At 27.2% G+C, this 25777-nt stretch overlaps 1 protein-coding gene across 1 annotated transcript in view; it reads left to right on the top strand.

Annotated features, from left to right (window-relative positions):
• The window catches only part of LOC107442853 (nucleolar protein dao-5), a 26015-nt gene extending 6403 nt beyond the window's left edge, over window positions 1–19612 (top strand). Inside the window, exons 4-11 of the mRNA XM_071178150.1 lie at window positions 515–2372; window positions 5964–6054; window positions 8432–8563; window positions 10747–10811; window positions 14376–14463; window positions 15327–15495; window positions 17672–17767; window positions 19074–19612. Of these exons, the coding sequence (XP_071034251.1) occupies window positions 515–2372; window positions 5964–6054; window positions 8432–8563; window positions 10747–10811; window positions 14376–14463; window positions 15327–15495; window positions 17672–17767; window positions 19074–19198 (2624 nt within the window). The 3' untranslated portion in view covers window positions 19199–19612. The remainder of the gene's footprint in view (window positions 1–514; window positions 2373–5963; window positions 6055–8431; window positions 8564–10746; window positions 10812–14375; window positions 14464–15326; window positions 15496–17671; window positions 17768–19073) is intronic.
• Window positions 19613–25777: the final 6165 nt, after the last annotated feature.

The raw sequence follows: 25777 nt of genomic DNA, 5'->3' as shown, positions 1-25777 counted from the left end.
AAAAAAAAAAAAAAAAAGAATGTGGGAGAACACTATATATAAATATATATATTATTTTATGAGTTCTGTTTACTTGCAGCTTATGTGCAGTAAATAAAACTTATTGTTTTTCTTAATTTTCGTTTTTTCTTCTTTCCTTTTTGTCCTTCATGTATTCATTTATTTTGCTATATATATATATAGAGAGAGAGAGAGAGAACTGCAACCTTAGGATTTTAATTTTTGTTATTTTAAGCTGGTACTAAACATTTTATCCACACAAAATTTAGGGAGTAAATTCTTATTTTAAATAATGTGGATAAGTTGGTCACTAAATTTTATATTGCTTAAATATTATTATACTGGTTTTATGTACCTGAGTCATGCATATAGGAACCTATAAAGACTTTTTTCAAGGCTTATCTATTTCTTTTTTCCAAAATTTAAGAATAATCAATCTGTTTTATGTAGAAAGGAAAGTTTTACTCTTGTTTTTCATGAGGAAATTCTGGTTTAATAATGTTTAATTCCATAGGTCTAGGCGTAAGTCATAAAGAATCTCTTGAAGCTGTAGAAGTCAAATTAAATGGAAATGAATTTAATCCAACTGATGACAATGAAACTTTGAGTGTTCAAGACTGTGAATCTTTAGAAAAAGGCTCTTCTCATTTTCTAAATGGAAGCAATGATAATAATGATAGTGCTATGAACTTTGATGAGAAAAGGAAAGGAAAGCCAATTGCTGATACTTCTGATGAACCTTTAATGCATAAGAAAGATATTATAAAAAAATCAAAAAAGAAAAAAGAGCCAGTTGTTGATACTAATAAAAAATCTGAGGAAAAGAAAGAAAAACCTGTTGCCGATACTGCAGAAGAATCTGACGATGAACATTTACTGCCTAAGGTAGATGCTAATAAAACATCTAAGGCAAAGAAAGAAAAATCTGTTGCTAATACTTCTGAAGAATCTGATGATGAACCTTTGCTGCCTAAAAAAGATGTTGTTAAAAAATCTAAGGAAAAGAATGAACAAGCTCTTGATATTTCAGAAGAATCTGATGATGAACCTTTACTGCCTAAGGTAGATGCTAATAAAACATCTAAGGCAAAGAAAGAAAAATCTGTTGCTAATACTTCTGAAGAATCTGATGATGAATCTTTACTGCCTAAGAAAGATGTTAAAAAATCTAAGGCAAAGAAAGAAAAATCTGTTGCTAATACTTCTGAAGAATCTGATGATGAACCTTTACTGCCTAAAAAAGATGTTGTTAAAAAATCTAAGTCAAAGAAAGTAAAATCTGTTGCTAATACTTCTGAAGAATCTGATGATGAACCTTTACTGCCTAAAAAAGATGTTAAAAAATTTAAGGCAAAGAAAGAAAAATCTGTTGCTAATACTTCTGAAGAATCTGATGATGAACCTTTACTGCCTAAAAAAGATGTTCTTAAAAAATCTAAGGAAAAGAATGAACAAGATCTTGATATTTCAGAAGAATCTGATGATGAACCTTTACTGCCTAAGGTAGATGCTAATAAAAAATCTAAGGCAAAGAAAGTAAAACATGTTGCTGATACTTCTGAAGATGATGAGCCTTTATTGCCTAAGAAAAAAGTTACTAAAAATTCTGTTTCAAATGACTTTTCTAGTGACTCTGATAATGAACTTCTTATTAAGTCTAAAAGACAGAAGAAGGAGCAGAAATTATTACTGCCTAGTAAGGAAGTTAAACATCAGAAAAAGTCACTTAGCAAAGTTGTCAAAAACTCAAAGAACAATGTTACTTCTCAACCAACCAATCGAAAGCTTAAATCTTCAGGAAGAATTGAGAAGTCTTTCTTAGATTCTAGTGATTCAGATGAATCTCCCTTAATTTCTCTAAAAGCAAAAAGTAATCGAAAAAATTCTTTGAAAAATTCGGACCATGAAGAAACTAAAGAAAACATTACAAATAATTTTAATCGCAAAATATTGAGTGATTCAGATGAAGACTCATTTTTACCAGCCAAAAAAAGAAAACGATTGTCAAAACCTGAACTTCTGTCTTCAAATGTTGGGTCTAGTGAGCACGGTGCAAGCTCAAGTGATTCAGATGAGCCATTAAGTTCTTTAAAAACAAAAACCAAAATGGAAATGTCTTTGACTAAACCTACAAGTGAGCAGACCAATAATGAAGTTGAGAACAATAAGCAATCAAGAGAAAGCAACCTAAAAAAAGAAAACAAAAATTCTCAGGAAACCAGTGATATAACTGTGGAGGATGAAGATGAAGACATGTTAGCCGCTACAAAGAAAACTAAGTTTTCCAATAGTCTTTCAGGCTCAAATATTAGTAGTTCAGATGAAGAACCACTAGCTTCTTTCAATAAAAATGAGACTTCAATGACAAAAAGGTAATTAATGTTGCACTTTCTTGTAATGTTATCCATGTTTGTTTTTCAACTTTATTAGTTTCAAATCATTTTTTACCCTTTTAATTATTGATACCGAGTTTTATGTAATGCATTTAAAATGCTGATTGATCTTTTTTAAACTTTTTTTTACTATTTAAATTTTAAAACTGAAATTGTATGCAGTACCTGATACCAGATATGTGTAATACACGAAAATTTTCCCCTGCTGTGAACATTTTTTAAATATATATATCAGTTCAAATGCAAAGAAAACAGGGAAAAATTACAGAACAATGAAAAAATGGGAAAAAATAAAAATAACAAAAAACAGGAACTTTTTTTTTTAAATCCGGAAAATAAAAGATATAATCTTTTCATCAGCTCACACAATTATATCTGCAAAAAAGAGTGCTTTCTAATATTGCATCAATCTAGCCAAAGCAAAATATCTCAATACAATAATGTGAGAAGCACTAAAAAAAATTTTACAAAGAAATTACAACAAATGAAATAGAACACAATAAGTAATAATTTCATGTAACTACAGAAAATAAAATTTAAAGAAAAAACAGTAAAACATGAAATGAAAACTATAAAGCGAGTAGCGAATTCAAATGCACTTACTTGAACGGGAAATTTTTCAAGAATGATTTAAAATATTTTCGTAACAAGATTGCCAGATTGCAAAAAATGAAAACAAAAGCGTAAATTGAGCTAAAAGCGTAACTAGGGGAGTTTTGTATTAAAGTGCATTTTTGCTGCATCACTGAAGTGCGTTTGATTTGTTAGTTACCAAGGCTGGACCCAANATATGTTAAAGGCACGAAACTTTTCCCCTACTGTAGACGTTTTTTTAATATATATATATATATATATAAGTTCAAGTATATATATATAAGTATGTATATATATATGTATAAGTTCAAAAACAAGGGGAAAATTACAGAACAATGAAAAAAAGGGGGGGGGGTGAAAAAAAAACTGTTTTTTTTTTTTAAAGTTAAAAATTCGGAAAGTAAATGATATACTCTTTTCATCAGCTCACATGATTATATCTGCAAAAAAGAGTGCTTTCTAATATTGCAACAATGTAGCCAAAGCAAAATATATCAATACAATAGTGTGAGAAGCAGTAAAAAAATTTTACAAAAAATTACAACAAATAAAATAGAACACAATAAGTAATAATATCACGTAAGAACAGAAAATAAAATATAAAGAAAAAACAGAATAAAACATGAAATGAAAACTATAAAGCGAGTAGCGAATTCAAATGCACTTACATGAACGGGAAATTTTTCAAGAATGATTTAAAATATTTTCGTAACAAGATTGCCAGATTGCAAAAAAGGAAAACAAAAGCATAAATTGAGCTATATATATATATATATACAGTCCAACCCCATTTTAGCGAAATCCGAAATAGCGAAAATTACAATGTAACGAATTTTTTCCGAATCCCCAAATGAATCTCCATCGAAACAATGAATTAAAAATACCGGTATTACGAAATTGGTAATCCGATTTAAAGAAGGTGGAAATAAGCAACAATTCTCATTTTCTCTCATGATCAAGACACTTTTCCGTTCTTCAAAAGTACACAATGATCTCAGAATTCAAATATTTTTGCGCATCTTCAAATTAAAAAGTTTCAGATATGAAAGAGACACGTCAAAAAAGACGCGGAAGGGACCTGAAAAGACTAAACCTCAACCTATTCATGTTTGAAGAAGTAAAAATACACGTGGCTTTCCAAAAGAGTGATTTCCAGTTCAGTTCAGTTTGAAAATGTGCATGATTTTGGTTCAGTTTGAAAATGTGCATGATTTTGGAGGAGTTGTAATTTCTACTGGTTCTAAATCATTTGCGCAGAAAAAAAATACGGATTACGTTATTTCTGATGAGTGATAATAAATCCATTGTTTCCTTTTAATTTAACTGTTTTCGTGAGCTTTTAAAATATTGATTTGATATTTTCTGCATGCTGTAGTACAAATAGATCAAAAATGTCATTAAATGCAAGATTTATTATTTTTTATACGAAAAATTCCAATGCAACAAAATAATTTTGGTTGATGTAGAAATTCGTAATATCGGTTTAACGAATTTTCGTTATTGCGTAGCGATTGCTTCGGTCCCGAGGTATTCGCTAAAACGGGATTCGACTCTATATATATAAATCTGTCAGATTGATCTGAGAATTTTTTTAGAAGCTATTAGAGACATATAGATACTATCGAAGATTGATATGAAATTTAGAAACTATGGTTCTTGGGACCCAGGTCTTTGAAATTTCTTGTTCCCTTTTAATTGAAAGTTGATTCTCACTTAAAGTATGAATTCTCTAATTCTTTATCTATCTATAAATGTGCATATTCATAATTATGTGCATATCTAATGGTAGACAATATCTAATGCAGAGCAAAGAGTGTCAAAAAAAAATAGATATTATCTTTGAACTATCAATGTTTTTAATTAGAACTGATCAAACACCTGTATCAAGGAAAAAACAATGTACTGTGAATTACTGTAATTCTCTCCTCAACTATTAATTAAAACGTATAGTTCTCTTTTGCATGTATGTGTGTGTACGTGTAACGTAAAAAGCTTTAACAAAACTTTTGTTATTTTATCTAAGCTCTCCTTCTTAAATTATTATTCAAAATTAGACACTTCTTAAATTATTATTCAAAATTAGACACAATCTCGCATTTTATTATTCACATCTGTCTTTTGGTTTTATTTCTAGATTGAAGTATGCGAGAATTAACATTTTAAGTTTTCTATTTAACCGAACTGTGAGAACTGAAAAAATCCCTTTACCTATTTTTTGAATGAGTTACAAGAAATTTTAACCCTCTTTTAGCACATGACCTTAGGATTCACCAGGACTTGTTTCCAAGATTTTCCAAACTTCTGGTGGTGAAGCACTTCGATTTTGGAATATTCGGTTTCTTGCTCTCCATACAATGATTTCTTAATAAAACTGTTTTTCTTTTGCTTCGGCATATCCATTTATTTCTCCAGCTCGGCCACACTGCTTTCGCATAAATATGTATGTATGCATTTTAAGTTTGGTTATAATTTTGCCAACATAATTCTACTAGCAATCTATTTTCTTCTTTGTTTGTGCTATAGAGTTTCTTTTTTTTGTGCTATAGAGTTAGTCTTAACTTATTTTTCATGTCCTCTCTCAGATTTTAGTAGCATTAGACACACTATAAGGCAAATTGATGAGAATTAGTAATGCCACCGCATTTGTTTTAGTCATGTTACTTAAATTTGATTTTGTAAATTTTTTCCTTATGTTAAAGGCTGAGTGAGAAAATTACTTAGCTGCTCTTACTTAATGCAGGTGTTAGACAATTCATAATTGAAAACCTTGATTGTTCAAATATATCTCCTTTCTTGTTTTGAATGTTTTTATGTTTGGTATTACATTACATAGAATTGTTATAAATTTACATATGTATAAACTCTTTATTAATGTATGTAAAAATTTGAACACCAACTGTTTTTTGAAATTTTGTCCTAATGTCATTTCAAAGGATTTTTTTAAAATTGTCTCTTATAAAAATTTTTCTTTTTCAGCTCATCCAAATATAAGTCTACCGATAAAGAAGGAAAAACATTCTCAGAAAGTAACATCTCCCAATTATCTACAGTATGTGCAGTTTTATTTTAAACGCATACACATATTTTATAATTTACATTGTTAAGTACTAGGATGGGTTGAAAAAACTGAAAGATTTATTTTCAAAATGCTATAGTGTGTAAAAGAAATGATGCTTTATGTAAAAAGAAGGAAAGCAATGTAAACAAATTTTCAATCAATTCATATCAATACACTTGAAATTTATAAAAACTTTAAAAAAATATGACATTTTTGAAGCTCTTAAAATTATAGAATCGCTATACTATAATTTCTTATAGTTGAAAAGAAAAGGAAATGTGTTAAAATATCTTATTAATTCAATGCATTTTGATTGCTCAATGTGCTTAAAAAACAAGAATTATTTTAATTTTACCAAGAATTATTTTAATTTACTACTTAACAGCCTTATTATAACCTTTGGATTAGATAATTAACAGTACGTTTAATTTTATCTTTCAAGAGGGTTTCCATGATCTTGGAAAAAATTGAGAGTTTTGACAAATATTTCACAAAGCTTTTAGAAATTTTAAATTTTTGAATTTTACTTTGATTTTAGGATTTCAACTTCACATCTAAATTTATGTATCGAGCTGTAACATCTAAATATATTTCCTTTAACTTGGGTATATAAATATATTGATAAGTATGAACAAATTAAAAAATTTGATTTCTCCAACTTTTTTTTAACATTTTAGAGGCTAACTAGCTTGATTTATTCTTGATGAATCAGTTAGTAGTGTAGTATAATTTATAAATTTAATGTCTTTTTGCTCCACTTGGCAAATAGTATTGATTATTAAAATTGAGTAAATTTACAATAACAGATTAATATTTTTATGCGGCAAGTTTTTGAATGCCCCACAGTTGGGCCTCGAAAGAGTCTTCTTAAGAATTGCTTGCTGACATGCTTTTTCAAAGAGATATTTAAAATATCTATTAAAGAAAATGGCAAATTTTACATAAGCTGGGTCAGTAAAGGAAAAATTAAAATGCTTGTATGATATAGCATCTTTCCTTAAACTGCTTAACAACAAAACAGTTCAATTAATTATTGTTAATCATAGACCATGCTCTAAAGTTTATAAAAATTGTACATTAGTGATACAGATAGATTTTGACAAAAGTTTATTTCGGTAGACAATATCAATCAACTGCACTAAGTAATCCATAGCACATTTGACTTCTTCTAACTGTTGGCAAATACAGATATATAAGGCTGTAAATAATGTCAATTTAATTCCTCAAAGAATTNCAAGCCTTTTAGAGGTCCCAAGCCTGGAATCTGCTAATATCTCGATTCTTATTAACGCGATTTTAATATCAAACATAGCTTTTCATATTTGCGTGTCGATTCTTATTCACGCAATTTGAATATTGTACGTTGCGATTTTTATTTACGAGATTTAAAATCCGATATTGGGATTCGTATTTACGTCTTTTTAAATGGAATCTTTTTACGTCTGGAATTTATTATTAAAGGGTTGCGCTTGCGTAAAATTTACTGTCGTGGAAATTCAGCTTTTTTGCATTTTGGCTAATCTCATCCCTGAATCTGTGTTTGAATTTTTTTTATTTAATTTAGGTTTATTACTTGTAAAAGTGTATTAATTGAGTTACATAAAAAGTATAATTTAAAAAATAATTATTGATAAGTATTTCCTTATAATTGTCATTATTATGAGATAATAGCAATATTTCAAACTTTCTATGTGTGCTGACATTTTTTTTGGCTAGAAGCAGATTTGAGAAAAAGTGAAGAAATTGTATATCATTAAATTTTGGCCATTTAGAACATCATCAAAAAGTTCAAACAATTATCCTATTTTAATTTATATAACTTTATTTAGAAGAAAGTATATTACCATGTTATTTTGCTTTTACTTATATTTTCTTGGGTATGTTATGAATATTAATTTCAGAACTTTTTTACATCATTTTAACTTTTGAACATTAAAAAAAAAAGTTAATAAAAATCGTTGCAAATATTTTCTCAAATTAAAACAAAGAATAAATAAATAAACTTGACATGAAATATAATTTTATATGATTAATGATTTAAGTGTGTAATATTTAACGCTTTTGTCCGAACTGTTTGAAAAGGTTTCTAATATGACTGCTAAAACTATGGTTAAAGCTCACATCGTACAAATCTAAAAATCTTAGCTTACAAATAATGTGCAATTTTGCACAGTAAAAAACGTCTTTATAATTTTAGAAATAAACATTTTTCTTGTGAAAGAACAGAATAATTTTTTTTTCTTTATGGATATTATCCTGCAGCATATGATTTCCTTCATCACCTACTTATATGGCATATATGATATATAATATGATATAGCTTGTCATAATAGGACCTTATGCCACAACCTTATGTCAATTTATTTACCTATTTTTTCATTAAAAGTTAGCACATAATAATGATGTAACTAATAATAATGATGTTTTATGTAGATTTGAAAGCAGCTCTGATGAAAGTGAAGCTCCAATTGCTAAGAAATCAAAGACTAAGTCAGATGTCAAAAAAGTCATTCAAAAGGTACATTTATATTATATATATATATACATCATGTGTGTGTGTACAGACTTAGATCAAAGGAATAACTGTCTGCAAGCAATTTATTTACTCTTGTAACTAATTTCAACCCTTTTATTGCCACCTTATTTGAGTGAAATTTGTTTGAAAATCACAAATCTTTTTTAAAAGTGTTTTTAATTTTTATAAGACTATATTGATTCATACCACATGGAGAAGTTTGATAAAAGACCAAAAATACTTAAGAAAAAAATCTAGAAATTATAAGTGCAGAAACAATTTACACAAAAAAGTTTATATGAGAACCATTTATTCTCAGAATATTATCAACATTTTAATTAAATTATCTATGCGAGATTTTATTTATTTATATTGTGTGAATATAAACCTCAATGTATGATTTTGAAATTGTATTAATACAATTCTTGATGTTTGATTTTAAAATCATAGAAATATGAATCTTGATGTTTTATTTTAAAATCATATGAACGAAAAATGCGTATTTCAGATAATATTGTGAAATTACGAAATATGATGTCCGAGCTGCATGATGTCCAAGCTGATGTACGAGAAATTGCATAAATATGGATTCGGATGTGCCATTATAAATCGTGAACACATATCGCAAAGTGTGATTTTAAATCATGTGAACCCAAATGGCAATGTGTGAATTTAAATTCCTTGAATGTAATTTTAAATCTTTTGCCTAGAAATTGAGAGATTTGTTTTTTTTTAATTCAATATCTTTTTACTTTAATGCTAATAGACATCTCAAAATTCGATAGTTACAATTTAGGAATGGTATACTGATTATGTTCATGTTTCAGGCATATAGTCTGTATTATTATATGTATATTAACTAAATGATACTGGTTATGTGTTTTTTTTTTTTTTNATTTTTCTTTGAAATTTGTATAAATGTACAATAAACTTTCATTTGCAATTTAATAATTTTATATCCTTAGAAAAGTGTACCTTCCTGTATGTGAATTAAAATTGTACTATCTAAATAACATGATTTTTTAAAAGTCTATGGCATTTTAATGTTTTAAAAAATTTCTCAATGTGAAATAAAATTTTACGCTTGTTTCAAAATCTATTTTCTTATATTTATCAAATGCTTTTTGAAATTATAAGTGAATATAATTAAGTATCAATATGAGCATAGCAAATATTGCGGGATGCCGTAAATGTGTGTTGCGCGAGTGCTACTGATGGCCAGGTAGGCAAAGTTGGAGGGTATGTACTACTGTACTGAATGTTGAAACTATGTTATGGAAGCAATTTAAGTATGTTTAAACAGGGAAGCTACAAGGGACCAAAGAATTTCATCACTCTGAAAAATCAAGAAAATTTCAAGGAATGTAATTAAAATATCCCAAATGATAGAAAAAAATAAATTAATTTGAGTTAAGGGTAGTTCAATTGGTTTTTCCAAAAGAATTGATCTTAAAATAATTTTTTTATGAATAAAATTTATCGTTAATTCCAATAGCAAATATAAATGTTTCGTAATATATTTTATGAAAAAGAATAATACATAATTGAAAATTAAGTATAAAAATTATACTTCCGGTTAAAAAGAATCTGTGGAATTTTATAAAGTCTGTCTTGAAAAATCGAGGAATATTTTTTCCTGAATGTAATTACTATGTTTAAAAAAAAGTAGTGAAAGGAAGGAATACTGTTTAATGAACTCCTATTTTTATAATTCTCTCATTTTTCTGTTAAAATTTAATGCAAACACGATTTTGATTTGCTTTGCACAAAATTTTTTTTTTTAAATTTTACTTTTTTTTTTTTGAAATTTTACTTTTTTTTTTTGAAATTTTACTTTTTTTGTTTTTTTTTTTTTTTAATTTACAATCACTCTAAATTTCAAGATTTTGTAATTTTTTATAAATGTTATTCATGCACCTCCTCTACCTTTAACAGCAGAATTTAATAGATTACAAACCAATTCCCTCTAATTGGTTTTTGTATATTTGAATAGACCAATGTATTTTTTTTATATGCTCATATAATTCTAAAATTTTTATAATTTATATTTTTATAGTATTATATAATGATCATAAATAATTATATTCTTTAGCAATCATTTTTTTTCATATGACTATATAATAATGCATGATTCATATCATTCATAACTGCTAAAAAGAAAATTTGCACAAACTTTTTCTTTTCAGTCTGCACCAGCTTCTTCTGACTCAGAAGATGAACCTCTAGCTTCAATTAAGAGCAATCTGGAAAAGTATTATTATTATATTTTTTTTTGTTATACTCATTATAATTTTTTACTTAGTTATTATGTTAAATGATTTTTAAGGTAGCAAAAAAAGATTTTTTTTATTGTTTTGTTGCTGTGTATTATGTATATTTAACAGTCCCACAATGACTTTTAATAGTTAAGGATACAGTTCTTATTGAATCTACCAATCTATTCTAGTTTGATTCTGGTCACTAAATTTGAAATAAAATAATATAAATTAGTTAATAGTAGCAGGCTTATGAATCAGTTTGATAAAAGTCTAAGTTAGTTTACAATGCATTATTTTTTTAATTATCGCTTAACCCAAATTTTTTTAAGAAATATTTTTAATAATAACATTTTTTTTATTCTTTATATAAATTCTTTTAGATTAAATGGAACAAAATGAAAAAAAATTGAAAATGTTTAAATTTTAAGTTTAATATTGAGTCATAAAAATGTAATATTTAAATGTTTGCATATGATTTCATTCTTGAAAATCATTGATATTAAATAAATTAATGTTAGCAAATTTGAAGTTGAGTAATGATATTTCTATTAATCATATCATGATATGATGCAAATATTTACTTAAGAAAATGGAAATTATAAACAGGTTAAACTATTTATTGTGGAAGATTTATAATGATCAATTATCTTTAAGTACTAAATCTAATAATGCCTGCACGCTTATGTTCAAATTATGTAATGAAAAATTATGAATCTTAATTGAAAAATAGTGTTAAAATCTAAAATTTTGTCCTGAATACTTGCCCAGACGTGCCAACTCTCCCGCATTTTGCGGGAGTCTCCCGAATTTTGAGTTATTCTCCCGCCCTCCGGAATTGATTTGAAAAACTCCCGAATTTTACTGCGATCGACGGCCAAACTCAAAATTACCTAATTTTTCCGCGAGTGCGAAGGTAAGTTTTTCTTTCAGCTTGAATTCCATCCCCTCTTATCAAACTACCATCTGCCTGAAGCGTAGCTGAACATGCTTTATTTTCCCCCCTCTTCAACGTTACCTCTAAAAACACTCCTATTTCACCCGCCCCCTTACACTGGGGGCGGGTGAAATCTTCCTCTTCTTNAAAATACTTGCCCATACAATGTTCAATGTCCAACTGAAACTCTTCTGTTTTCCCACTTTGAATACCTCCAATCCTTATTTACTGCAACCTAATTATTTACAAACGTATGCTGGATATGCTTTTAGACAATAATGATGTAGTAAATAGTGTCTGGTTACTGTGTATTCGCATACCCAGTTTCCTGATTTATTGTAGTGGCAAAAGATGCTTCATATAATAAATTTAAAAATAGTCTCAGGAAATCAAATCTCAACAAAACATTTTAAGATCTTCTAATGCCAAAAACATTTATTTTTGATTAGGTGATAGGTTTCACAATATTGTGAATGAAAAACAAACTTGGCCAAGAAGTTTTTATCTTGTTAGATAGCAAATATGTAAAGATTTGTGATTTTTGAGTTAGATTTAACTGGCATATATCATATTTTGCTTTAATCAGGTATATTTTATTTTTATGCACTATAGATACGCAAGCAATTTTTTTTTCTAAACAATACATTGAATAATTTTATAAACTGGATATTTTGTTACTATGTGAAAGCTTAATAATATTTACTAGATTAACTATTGAAGTGATAGGTATTTTTTAGGAATTCTATGTAAGAAATATATAGTGCAGGCAATAAATAGATAAGAAGTCTGATAAACAAAGAATAAGACATGATATTCAATTAAAAATAAAAGCAAATTTTCTTAATCTAAATAACTCATGTTATTGGTTAAATGATATTAATCCACTACAAAATGTGTTATATTGTTGAATAAATATCATTCATGGAAAATGAAAATAAAATAGGCTGATGATATTCAGATGATAATATTAGAAAGCACGCTTCTAATTAAAAAAATAAGTTAATCATGTCTAATAAAAAAATATGTAATTAAGGAAGGTAAAGGAGTTTATTTTTTAAACAAAAACATTTCCAAATTATTTTGCCTGTGTTTCTTTCAAATGCTATTGCTATAGAGCTTTATTCATATTTGTTCTGTTTATTAATATACTTATTTTTAAATGTACTGTGTATTGCAAACAAGTTAAATATTTCTCTCCTTTAGTAGCAGAGTTTTCTCTTGGAATAAAAAAGGGCAGGGGGTTTCCTCGCAAGAAAGGGCACTCACCATAACATCGTAAAAATTCATCAAAATGTGTAATAGTATGCCGTAACTGAATTTGATCCTCAAAAATTTTATTACCCGCTTATACTATTCTATGTGCGTATTTCAAAAAGTAACTTTAATTCATTATCAAAACTATTCATAATTCTAATTCAGTAGTGAAAAATTGTAATTTATAAAAGATAATTGAAGGCATGCTAAAAGACAATCTTTAAGCATAATTTTTTTTTCAAAAGAAGAAGAAAAAAAAGATGAATTGATAAACAACTTGAAATCTTTTTCTATAATTTAACTGAAAATTATGAGAAAATAAATATTTAAAGATCAATTTCGTAAAAAAGAAAATATTTTTAAAAAAAGTTTAAATTTTTTTTGTGTGTAAATAAAAATTTTAGAAATTCATTCATGTACCCTCCCCCCTCAAAAAAGAGTGAAAGTTAAAAAATTTAACCAGTTGAGAATAACCCTAACTAAGTAAATATTTGTAATAGTAATCAGAATTAAGCCTATAAACCAAGATAATTTTACCAATGTGTAATTATCATTTGAACAGTCAATAATTTTTTTTTTAATGAATATGAATTAAATGATGAATGAATGTGAATTAAAAGGCAGTATTTTTAAGGCATAGTGGCTTATTTTTACAAAGAGGGCCCATTTATAGAGATCAACAGGATGGCAGTGGAAGCCGCCATTCTAAAAACACCTATCGAGAACACTATATTAGTTAGCAAATAAAAAACGTCTTCTCAATCAAATACCATTATTATGTGTTGGCTGCTTCAAAATTTTAACTAAAGCTTTTTAAATTATGAATTTTTTTTACAATCATAAAAGGATACAAATATGTTTAATTAATTTACTGAAAAAATGTCTATTTTTTTTATCAATATACCAGAAAAATTTCTGAATCTAAAAATGAATTATTTCTAGCATCTATTGATATAAATATATCTATAATAGTATCTATTTATATAATATCTTTACTCTTATTATCATTTGGATATATTTATATTTTTCCGTAACAGATTCTATTTTTCCATTACAGCTTCTAATATTCTATTTCATATTTTAATCTGTTTGTATCATATCTAAATTTATGTACACACTCTAAAAATTGCTCCATTTTGTTATTCCTGTAATCTGATTTTTTTTTATTTATTTTTTTTAATTACATGTGAATTCAATTATGTTAAATTACATAAAGTTCAATTATTTGTAAATTTAGATTCATACTTTTAAAATTTGTTACAACTTTTATTCACGGCTTTGTCCAAAGCAAGTAGGCCTTGACTGTTATGTTATTATTTTGTGATTTTTCATTTATTTTCCCTCCTTTTAATGAATATTTATATTCTAGTGAAGAAGATAGTTCTTTGGATGAAAATGAAGAAAAACCAATTGCCAACTCAAAATCAAAAAGTTCAACTAAAGTTAACAAAGCTAAGGTGTGTGAATTAGAAATAGTAAATCCAAAATAATAAATACCTACTAATCGGTTTTGTTTTTTAATCAAATGTTTAAATATGCTCAATAACATTTAAAATATCTTTAAAATAAATTAAAAACCTTTATTATTGTTTTTCTAACTATTAAGAAAAATTGGGAAAACTCTTTTTAACAAGAATTTTATAAAATATTTAGCAGAAATATTAAAAAAAAAAAAAAGTTCTGAAAGTCTAAGTTGAAAATTAAAAATATCTTTACAAAAAACTTATTAAGCATAAATATAAGTTAAAAATTTAAGCCTGATTTGAAATCTTGTTATTTACCTTTCTACTTGCTCCTGTTTAAATGGTGGAGGGAATTTTTGCAATCAATTTCTGATATTTCTGGGGTCTGAGTGTTCAAGAGTAACCTGCCATAAAGATAAAATTAATCTATTTCTGAGACCTGGAATCATGTTTATTTCTCAATCTATATACCAGATGGCATACCAGCTTACTTCTAATTTGTTAAGAGGTAGTTGTCAGAAACTAGATGTCAGGTCCCATCTAACATGCAAACTAAAAATTAACCCAAAAATTTAAAGTGAATACATGTATTGTACATTCACTTAGTTTTACTTAATTTTCTTGCATAAAGAAATATACTCTTTTTATGGCAGTTTTCTTCCAAATTATCCGAGCATCAAAGGGCTGAAGATAAAAGATAAGCAACAAATCGAAAACAGCAAGATTTTGTCAAACATTTGTAAATATTCTAATTGGGGTCAAAGCAAATCTGTCTGAAGTTCGGCGACATTTAGTTTAAATAAACTAATTTGAATCTTGTAAGTTGTAATATTTAGACCAGTTTCTTTTAATAACAGGAACAGAAGAAACAGACTCCCTCTTCTGGCAAACTAGAGAATCTGAAGAAGTATATTAGAGCTGCTGGAATACACATAAAATCCTATGACAAGTTATTTGAAAATTGTAAGTCGATGAAATCGAAGTCTGAAAAACTTTTGCATTTGCTGGAAAAAGAAGGATTAAAAGGTATGGCAAAACCAAATTGCTGTTTTTTTATTTGTTTTTGAAATTTATATAGTGAGGCAACATTTTTCATTCTAATATGTCTTCTTGTTCCAAGCTTGAAATTAAATTTTCAGCAATTGAAGATTTAAAACATAAATACAGGACTCCCTCCGGTCAAAGAGAGTAGGGAAAACCTGGAATTGCCTGGGAATTTTATTCTTATTCTAAAAAGCACGGAATAGTCAGGGAAAGATGCAATTTTCTTTTACAAAAAACCTGGAAAATTCCTATATTACGCCTGTAAAATAACCAGTCTTAGAATAGTTAGTAACAGTAATCAATTATTGATATTCAAGTTAAATAATTCTTACATTTATTGCAATTATTTTATAAAATTTATCTTTTTAGTGAAACTTTCCATGTTTTTTATCTTGTGTTTTAGCTCACAAAATCTAATATTTGACATTACAAATTTAAAAAAAATTGATTAAAGATTCCATGCTATTTCTGATGGAAAATTCTATAGTATAGATAAAATATGGTATGGATTTTCATACCAATTTCCGTGATATATCTGGAAAGGAAAGGGAATTTGTTTTCTCAAATGTAGTGAGAACCCTGTAAATATCTGCTATACTTTAGTAATATAACTATATCTTCAACAGAATTGTTGATACCTACAGTTTCCAGTGTTTCTAAGGAATATAGACAAATTTAACAAAACTACAGCACAATTTAATAAAAATACAGAATCTTCCCTTTTCATTTTTGCGTCTTTAATCAACAAATTTTGTTTGATTTTAATGTTTTGCTTCAGCATAATTTTAAGTTATGGATAAATTTTTGCTAAGACAGAAAGTCAGTAATGTCTGCATCATTGAAAAAAAAGGGAGAGACTGTTAAAAATTTTACAGTTGAATATTGAAGAGAATGGTCGTGTCTTTAGCTATATTGGAATGGAGGATTTACGTACAGGGTATCCGCGCGCCTGGAAAGTCATGAATTTCGGTATTGAACAAAATTTGTCATGAAATGTCATGATTTTAACTATTTTTTTGAAAAAATCTTGAAAAGACATAGATTTCGGTCAGAGAAAAATCTAATAATTTTTAAAATGGAATCTACCCCCTCCCTCCAATTTTGTATTGTTCCGAATATCTGAATTTGTAACAAAATCCCCACTTACAGTCATATTTGATTGAAATATAAAATGTTTTTATCATGTTCTTTAAAAATTATGGTGTTCTTTCAAAAAATGAAAGAAAAAACATCATTTCTAGAGCGAATTATCTTTCAAATTTCTGTGATTTCAGAATTTTTGTTATTATTTATTATTTTAATTTTATCAATTTAAAATTTTAACTGAAGCAAGCCAGTCATTTGCGAATTTTTTTATTTCAAAATGAGAACAGAAAAATCAGGAGTATTTCTTTCCTTTCCCATGAACAAAAAAAGTATCTTTAGACTGTAATTCTGCAGAAAGAAAGAAGAAAAAAATTATTTGCTTTTGTATTTTTTTCAGCTATTTTATTCCTTCAACTCTTTCTTTACTCTGTTTTTTAAATTTAAAATCTATTAATGTGAAGATGCAGAGTATAACAGTTTTGGTTATGCCTATCATTTCAATGAATGTTATTTTATTATAATGCGTTTTTAAATTTATTGTTGTGTTTTTGTCAGAGAAAATAGTAACTTTGTTAAGTCATAAAAAATTCTTGGAATTAGTCATGAAAAGTCATGAATTTGAAAATCTAAAATGTAGCAGATACCCTGTATGTATTGTAGTAATTTCAATTTCAATTATTTTCAATGTCTGAAGGTGTATGTGTTTTCTGCCAATGGTATGACTGAATCTCAGAGACAAGTTTTGTCAATTATAACAGAAATTTAATGAAACTCAGCAAAATGATCCAGTTATCAGACACCTTTCGTTGAAGAAAATTTTTAAATAAATTCTTTTTAAAATATAATTATCATAGGTTTTAATAAAAAGAATTGTATTTTAATTTTCTCTGAAAGTAGTTATCATAAAAATGGGATATTTAGCATAATTCATTGAAACAAATCTTTATTTCGTATGATTAAGTGAAATATTTTAAGCATACAAGTTTTCTTAAACGTTCTTAATTCTCTTCTTTTTATTTAAACCTTACTTTTAAGTCTAATAAAACTTCACTTTAATAAACTTCTTTAACAGGGCGACCAACACTTGCAAAATGCAAGAAGTTGAAAAAGAAGATTGAAACAAAGAAAGAGGTGGCTGAGCTTGACCCTAGCAATATCATATCTTCAGGTAAATTTACATTCATTAATTTACAGAACAATCATGTACAAACATTTTGCAGAAACATTATTCATTCATCTAACTCTGTAACACAAAATACTGAATCCGTGAATAGTGTTGTAGATTGTGCATAAAAATTTATTCTTAATATATATCTTCATGTCAATGAATACAACATTTTTCAGTTGTTGTTTATTATTTTTTTCAGATCGTTCCACACATGTTTTCCAAAGTCTTACATTATTTATAACAATGCTATTATGACAAGTGTGCCTTTTGAGCAAAAAGAGTCACTTTTTGACTAGCTCAATTCACGATGATTTTATTGTAAATTTAAGTCATTTCAAGATAATTTTTTCAATAGGCATATGTCTCTTTTCGCCTTTTTCAGGGTGATTTTTTTTTCTATTACAATATTTTTAATATGATATTATGGTTAACAAATTTCGTATATTATTAACCATATTCTTACAAGTTTAATTAGTGAAGATTCAATCTCAAATCCACATTCAATTCCAATTTCTTTTTTGGCAGTTGTTCCGGTTACATATTTTGTCAGCCATTTTAACATGGTTTTTAAAATCCTGATAATTTTAATATGCTATTGCAACAAGTAAGATTTTCAAAATACGAGAATTATGCTAATTTTAAAATTGGCTTATTGAATGCTCTAATCCGCAAAATTATTTTTAAGTTAAATTATCCTTTTGAAAATAAATTTTTTTTAATGATAAAATTATAGACTTTTCTATATTTTGGATTTCTTGAAAGCGATGCCAATTTTTGTTTTCCTTTTTGTGATGGATGTTCTTTTTTAGAGGGATATAATGCCCTTTTTAAGATCTAGGATGAAACCTACCTTATTTTCAAATACAGAGAGATTATTTATGATATTAAAATTAAACTGGCCATCAATATTTGTTTTTAATTTTATTCTGATTTAAATAAGAAAGTTTTTAAAATAAAATTTAATATTAAATATCATCTGCCTGATTAGGGAAAAATCTAGGATTTTCAGGGAATTTGAAAATGTCTTCTCACTGGACACCCTGTAAAGAGGGAAGATGTACAAATTTCAAATTGTAACTCGGTGAGCCGAAGTCACAGATATATTAGTATGTAGTAACATATTTTGTTTGCCCTTTATTACTTAGTCACATTTCTTATTATAGTTTTTTTTAAATTATAATTGGGAAGAAATTAATGATCTTAGCATTTACCTCTGTAATATAAAAAAAAAAAAATTTTTTCATAAATTTTTTAAGTTTTTAAAAATTATAAAAGTTTTTTTAAATTTTAATTTTTGTCAATATAGGTCGTCCAAAAAGAACAGCTTGTTTTGACACTACAAATTGCATTGATGATGACGACGACTCAGATGTTCCTTTGGCTAAGTATTCACGTCTTAAAGGAATAATTGATAGTGAAGATAGTGATTAATTTGTGGTAAAAAAAAGTTTATTGTGTGTAGCTTTAAACCTTCACATTGATTTTAACTTGACTTTTGTCTTGCACTATAACAGCGTGCATTCTTTAAGGGCAAGTTATTTTTAGAGCTAAAAAATATTCAGAGTGCCCAATAGGGCTTAAAAGATGTGTATTTTTTGGTGAGAAATTTGGCATCGCACCCTGAGTAATCTTTTATTGCATTATTCATTGAACCATATTTATATATGAATAATTTAGTGTTGTAAAACAGTTTTTATTTATTATTTTTTTCTTTAAATTTGTATTATTATTTTATGGCTTGTATAAAGCTATTTTGTATTCTGAAATTTGTAACATTGGTCTAGTCTTTGTTTTTTTTTTGTTTTTTACATTGTAAAATTACCATCAATAAAAATTTATTTTTAATTCTTGTGTTTTTACTGTACTTAGTATTTCTAAATCATGCAGGGTTTATATAACATAAAACTTCCTAATTTTCATTCTTTGCCTTAGTAGTTAAATTTATTATAAAATTGATTTATTTTGTTAACATTAAAATTTTCCTTAAACTTATTTTCTTAATTATTACTGGGTTTAAAAAAAGGAAGATAAAACAAATATTTTATCCTGAATATTTTATAATCTTTCAAAAAGAGAAAGAAAGAAAAGAAAATGATTCTGAAACCAAAATAACATAAAATAAAAGTTGAGCTTAGTTTAAGTCAGAGTGTATCACATATTAAGCAGAAATAAATTTGCAAAGTTAAAAAAAAGGCAAACATTTTTTAATGAATCCTCAACATTTACATTTCTTCCATTTTCATACCCTCAAAAAAATAGCCTTTGTGAGTGAATGTACATCCTTGATTATTGCTAGATCTAATTCACTGATCATGGAAAGTCAACGTGCACGACATGGTTAAAAAGTCTCAATGTTTTGCCAAAAATTTTTGAAACGAAGCATTTTCGCAACAAAAATTTTATTTTATTCTTGAAAAAAAAATCAGTCCTACTAAAGACAAAATCTGTATCAACTATGGGGTTACTTCACAAGATGTAACAGTCACATGATACTTACAATCACAATAGATGTAGCATCTTTAACAGTTTTTATATTCTCATTTTGTTGCTATTTTTACATTTAGGAAATAGATTGCTATGTTGATCTGATCTATCAGTCATTGTTATAATATAAGAAAAACAACATAACAGAATAAACAAAGGTTTTTAATAATTGCTTTGGCTAAAGTTTGTTGATTGTTTTCACAATTAACTGAGTGATACAAAATAATATAATGAATTGTAATCCGTTAATTGATTGATGACATTCATAGATTTTTTTGTTATAATATTTGAGTGAAAAACATTGATTATCAGTCACTAAATATCCATTTGAAATGGAAGGATTTATTTCTATTAATGTGTTTATTAATACATGCTCAGCATATTTCATACAGATGTTTTTTCTTTTTAAATTTCTATAATGAATAGGATACCTACATTAATTCATTTTTAAAATATAATTTAAATTAGCATTTTATTTAGTGTAATGATCTTCTATGTCAATGATATATAATTTACTTAAATAATAATAAATGCATTTTGCTTTTATAAAAGCAAATGATGCTATTATCTAAACAAAATGTTGGTAAGCTCCCACCATTCTGCTTTAAAATCGGAAGTGCCCTATTAGTGAGAAAGATGTTGGAAAGAAAAATAATATAAAAATTTCCTAAGAATGACTTATGAATAAAATAAAATTTTATAAATTGGTTTTTAACAAATTGTTAAAATTTTTTAAATTATTTGATCTGTTTGTTAGCCACAAAAATACCACATGTCATTTTATGATTTCCGAAATTCATAAAATGACATTTATAAGACTAAAAAAATTAAATTTAATGCTTCAGTTATAATTCCTTGGCTTAGAATTTTGAATCGAACATTTTATTTATTGAATTATTAATATTACATTTCTTATTTAAAATTGTAAAGTTCATGCTTACTAAATTAACGGTTAAAGCATCTTAATTACATATTGCACTACACATCGAAAATCAGAACGATTCTGAGCAAAGCTTAATGTTCTACTAATCATATTTCAATAATTGCTATGTTTCCAAATGCTTATAACTATATGTAAAAAGTTATTATATTTAATGTAATTTAAAAGGAACTAAATTTATGATATTTCTGAATAACTTAAAACATATTTACAAAGTATGTTTTTAAATTTCATATTATCATAAAAGTTTTTATTTATAAAAATTTTATGTATAAAATATAAACTATTTTATTATTTATGGAACAAGATATATCAAAGTTATATTCTTTTTTTAATTTTATATTACTTTAAGGTATTAATTGATTTTCATTTTTAAAAAAGAGCAGGCTGAATTATTTATATTCTTATTTCTTTTTAAATTCCATTAAGTTATTTTTTTGAGAAAAAAAAGCTTTTCTTAATATTACTACACTCAGTATTTTTTTTTTTAATTATATCACAATAATTTATTATTTCTTTTCCCACAAGAAAAATTTTTTCAAGTGCAACAATGCTACTAATAATAATTTATGTAATATAGAAGAGACTATTTCATAAAAAATCACTTTTTGATTACATTAATAAGCATTTACTAGATTTAAATTAATAAGTTTTTCAGTATACAAATTTGAAACTGAGATGATTGTGTGGTTATCGCGTAATACTCTATGGTGACAACATCTAGAAATGAATTGACTGCATTGTGTCATCAGCAAAATCTGTTTGTGAATTTAAGAAATTCACACATGAATACCATAACACTAAGAGAAGACTTGTCTCCAACGAAACACTTGATGAAAAATAGTCTCTTCATAGATTTGTAACTTTTCATTTTATCAAAAATTTTTTTAAAAAAATTCTTAGTACATTTAAGAAATATTTATTAACGTAATAGCATATTTATTAACAAAAAGTTTTTATTCCATAATCTTTTTGCAAAAATTTTTTGATTTTATTCAGTCCTGCTGATATTGATTGTACCATAATCTTAATGTTAGAAAATCACATAATCATTTCTTTGTGAATTTTTTTATATATTCTATTTTTTTGTTACATTTTTCCAATATTTCAAAAATTTGAGGATACAATGTTTTCTTTCTTCCTACCAAACTTTCAGCTCTGTTTTTTTAATTTCATTGCCCTTTATATATAAAAACTAAACTCAGTGGCTCTATAGCCCATAGGGGGCCCAAGGCCTACTGTGCCCATCTCAGTTTTCTTGGGCTCTGGAGGGAAGGAAGCAGATGTACCGGTCAGGTTGTCAGCTGAACGTGGAACCCCCAGTGTTTAGTTCCCAAGCATGCTTGGTACTCATTTATCGACCCACTGAAGGGATGAACGTCTGAGTCAATGTTGCCTACCCCGAGGATTGAACCCAGGACCTGTGGCCCGGGAGCGCAAGGCGCTACCACTCAGCTACCAGGTGTCATTTATTTATATATATATATATATATACATACATATATATATATATATATATAAATACAAGAAAACACGAAGAAAGTTAAGAAAAACAATAAGTTTCATTTATTGCGCTTAAGCTGCAAGTAAACAGAACTCGTTAGATAAGTTCAAAATGAAGAATAAAACAAAGAAAAATTATAGACATATGAAAAAAAAGAGGGGGGGAATAATAAGTANTTGAAATATAAATCTATTTATATTTCAATGGTATGTTTTCAGCCTTGAATTCCCAAAATAGAATCTCTCTACGCTTATTCTTTAACAAAGACATTTCATGAAAACGAAAGAGTTTTAATTCTTTTATTAATACAAAAGTATTTAATTTTTGTATTACACACACACACACACACATATATATATATATATATATTTTCTATTATTTAATTGTGTTTTTATTTATAAAAATTCCCACTATTTCACATTACTTATGAATTTTAATCTTTGCTGTTATGGGTACCATCAATGATCGGATTCAAAGTGTACTATGTACAAGAACTACTGCATGTAGCAAGTTATTAAAATGTACTGATACAAGGGTTTTCATGGGATCAGAGTATTTACTTTTGAGAGAAAAAAGTTAAAGAGCAATGCCTTTTTTTAGAGGAGCCTGAAGAAATCTTCGAAATAGCTCGAAAATAATGATGCCAATGAGGTTTTTTAGAAAATTAGTATTACATTTTGTTAAAATTCCAGTGTCTAGATTTTCATAGATTAATAAATAAATTTATGATTTATTAAATAAAATTATGAATTGATACAAAATTCTTTTTTTTTAACAAATTTTTGTTTAAGATTTTTTCTTGACCATAAACATATTTGAAGTTCGAAAAAAGAAAGGAAAATTCTCTAGGTTGTTAATAATTGTTTTTAAAAATTAAGTTTTCCATCTAAATAAATTTTTGTAAGATTTTTATGTGACTACTAATCAGGATTGGCATTCATTTCATTACTTGTTTTTTTTTTTAAGCCATTTAAATCAACTCATTTTTTTCTTTAAAAAATATTCATTGATTTAGGTCAAAAATATTATTATTCTTATAGTTGTGATTTTTTATAAATTTTTAAGTAGTTGCCTTGTAAAAGTAAAAAAAATTGTGTTATTTAAAAATTTATATTGTTTTTGAGAAGAAAAATACTTATTGTCAATTCTGCTATTACGATGAAATTCCAGGAAAGACAACCTCTATGTAGTAACCAACTTTATTTACGACCACTTTTGAGAGGCATGGAATTTTTCCCATAGACTTTGCGCTGAAGAAAACCTTTAGGAGCGAGACCATTAAATCCTCTCCCCGAGACCGGGCAAACATCTGCATCAGATGCGGTAAAGATCAAATAAGGAAGCACGAAAAATAACAAATCAAAATATATTAACAAAACAAATAAGTAGATTAAAATATTTTCAAAATATTTATGTCAGGCTCTTATTTAGAGAGCTCTTTTAGACGATACAACCTCATGTTGCAGTCACTAAACACTGTGCTATAAATGATTTACTTCTATAGTTGTATATTAGAGCTACGATGGCTCAGGGGATAAAGCGTTCGCCTTCCAATGCGGCGAACCGGGTTCGAATCCCAGTCGATACGAATTCCGCACCCGGCTCACACCGACCACAGTGCTGACATTAAATATCCTCAGTGGTAGACGGATCATGGGTTAGAGTCCCCTTGCCGTCAGGCTAACCGTGGGAGGATCTCGTGTTCTTCCTCTCCATGTAACGCAAATGCGGGTTAGTTCCATCAAAAAGTCCTCCACGAAGGCAAATTCATCCGAATCCTCGATCCAGGAGTTCCCTTGTCTTCTGGATTGGATTCAAAATTACAAGGCTACGGAGTTGAACATTAGTAGTCGTAAACCCATAAAATTGGGTCGGCTGTTCAACGACGGTTATAAAATAAAATAAAATATAGTCGTATATTGGGCCTGGATAGCCTGGTTGGTAAGTCACTGGACCCATGTCCAAGAGGTCATGGGTTCGATCCCTGCCGGCCGACTCCCTGTGTAATAAATGGTGACTGATGCACATTAAATCTGTCAGGTCACAAAGTCCTCCAAATTCCCATAACAAATCATACATCTGGGGGTACTGATCCAGGAGTTTCCTTGTCTTCTGGATTGGGTTCAAAATTACAAAGCTACAGTGTTGAACATTAGCAGTCGTAAACCCAAACGTGGGTCGGCTGCTAAACGACGGTCATAATAAAATAGTTGTAAATTAAATTAGTAAAAAAAGTTATTTTAGAAAAAACAATCTCAAACAAACAAACCTCTTCTCATATTTTAAAGCTTACTAATTTTTGTGATATAAAATTAAATGGAACGGAGAGTGGTCGCTCCCAAGAGGTTTCGCGGTATTATACTTAATTACTTTGAGTTTTTAAATTTCCTCTATCTATTAAAGTTTTTTTACAAAATGCATAATTGGGATATTTTTCTTCAAAAGTAAGTTTTATTGCTTATAAAATTGATAAATTATTCTCGTGTATAAATGTTTTTGCCAAATAATCTGATAATGTTTCTTGGTTGATGATATTATCAACAAATCTAATGTTTTTTATTGCCAGAAATACGTGGTAGGGAATTTTGCTGACTTTTTTATGGAAATTCGCGGAGATAAGCTCTAATTCTGAGTGAGAACCCTGAATAATTCTTATAGATATGGAAAAAATTTCAGTAATATTATCAATCCTATTCTTTTATGCAAATAACAGCAGCTTTATTTATTTTTTTGAAAGGTAATTTGAGTCATAAAATTATATACTGATCAAAATTACAAACTAATCCTACCATTACAATTATTCTAATCAGGGGTTGATTAAAATAGTTTTTTCTGGAGAATCAACATCTTGAGACAACTTTCTTTCTTTTCTTTTTTTTAAATTGGCAACTTTACTATCACATTCCAAAATATTTCAAGTTTAAATGTCCTATTTTTTTCCTTCCAAAATTAATGCGAAAACTATGGCTTTTAGGAAAAATTAGCATTTTATTTTAGGATTAATTTTTTAGGAAATAAAAAAAAGAGGAGTGATCTAAATTTTTTTGCAGTGTTCCGAAATATATATATATTGTTTTTTGTT

This window comes from Parasteatoda tepidariorum, chromosome 2 (assembly GCF_043381705.1).
Source record: "Parasteatoda tepidariorum isolate YZ-2023 chromosome 2, CAS_Ptep_4.0, whole genome shotgun sequence".
Lineage (NCBI taxonomy): Eukaryota > Metazoa > Arthropoda > Arachnida > Araneae > Theridiidae > Parasteatoda > Parasteatoda tepidariorum.
Note: the sequence above shows the minus strand (reverse complement) of the source record. Positions and strands in the feature narration are given on the sequence as shown.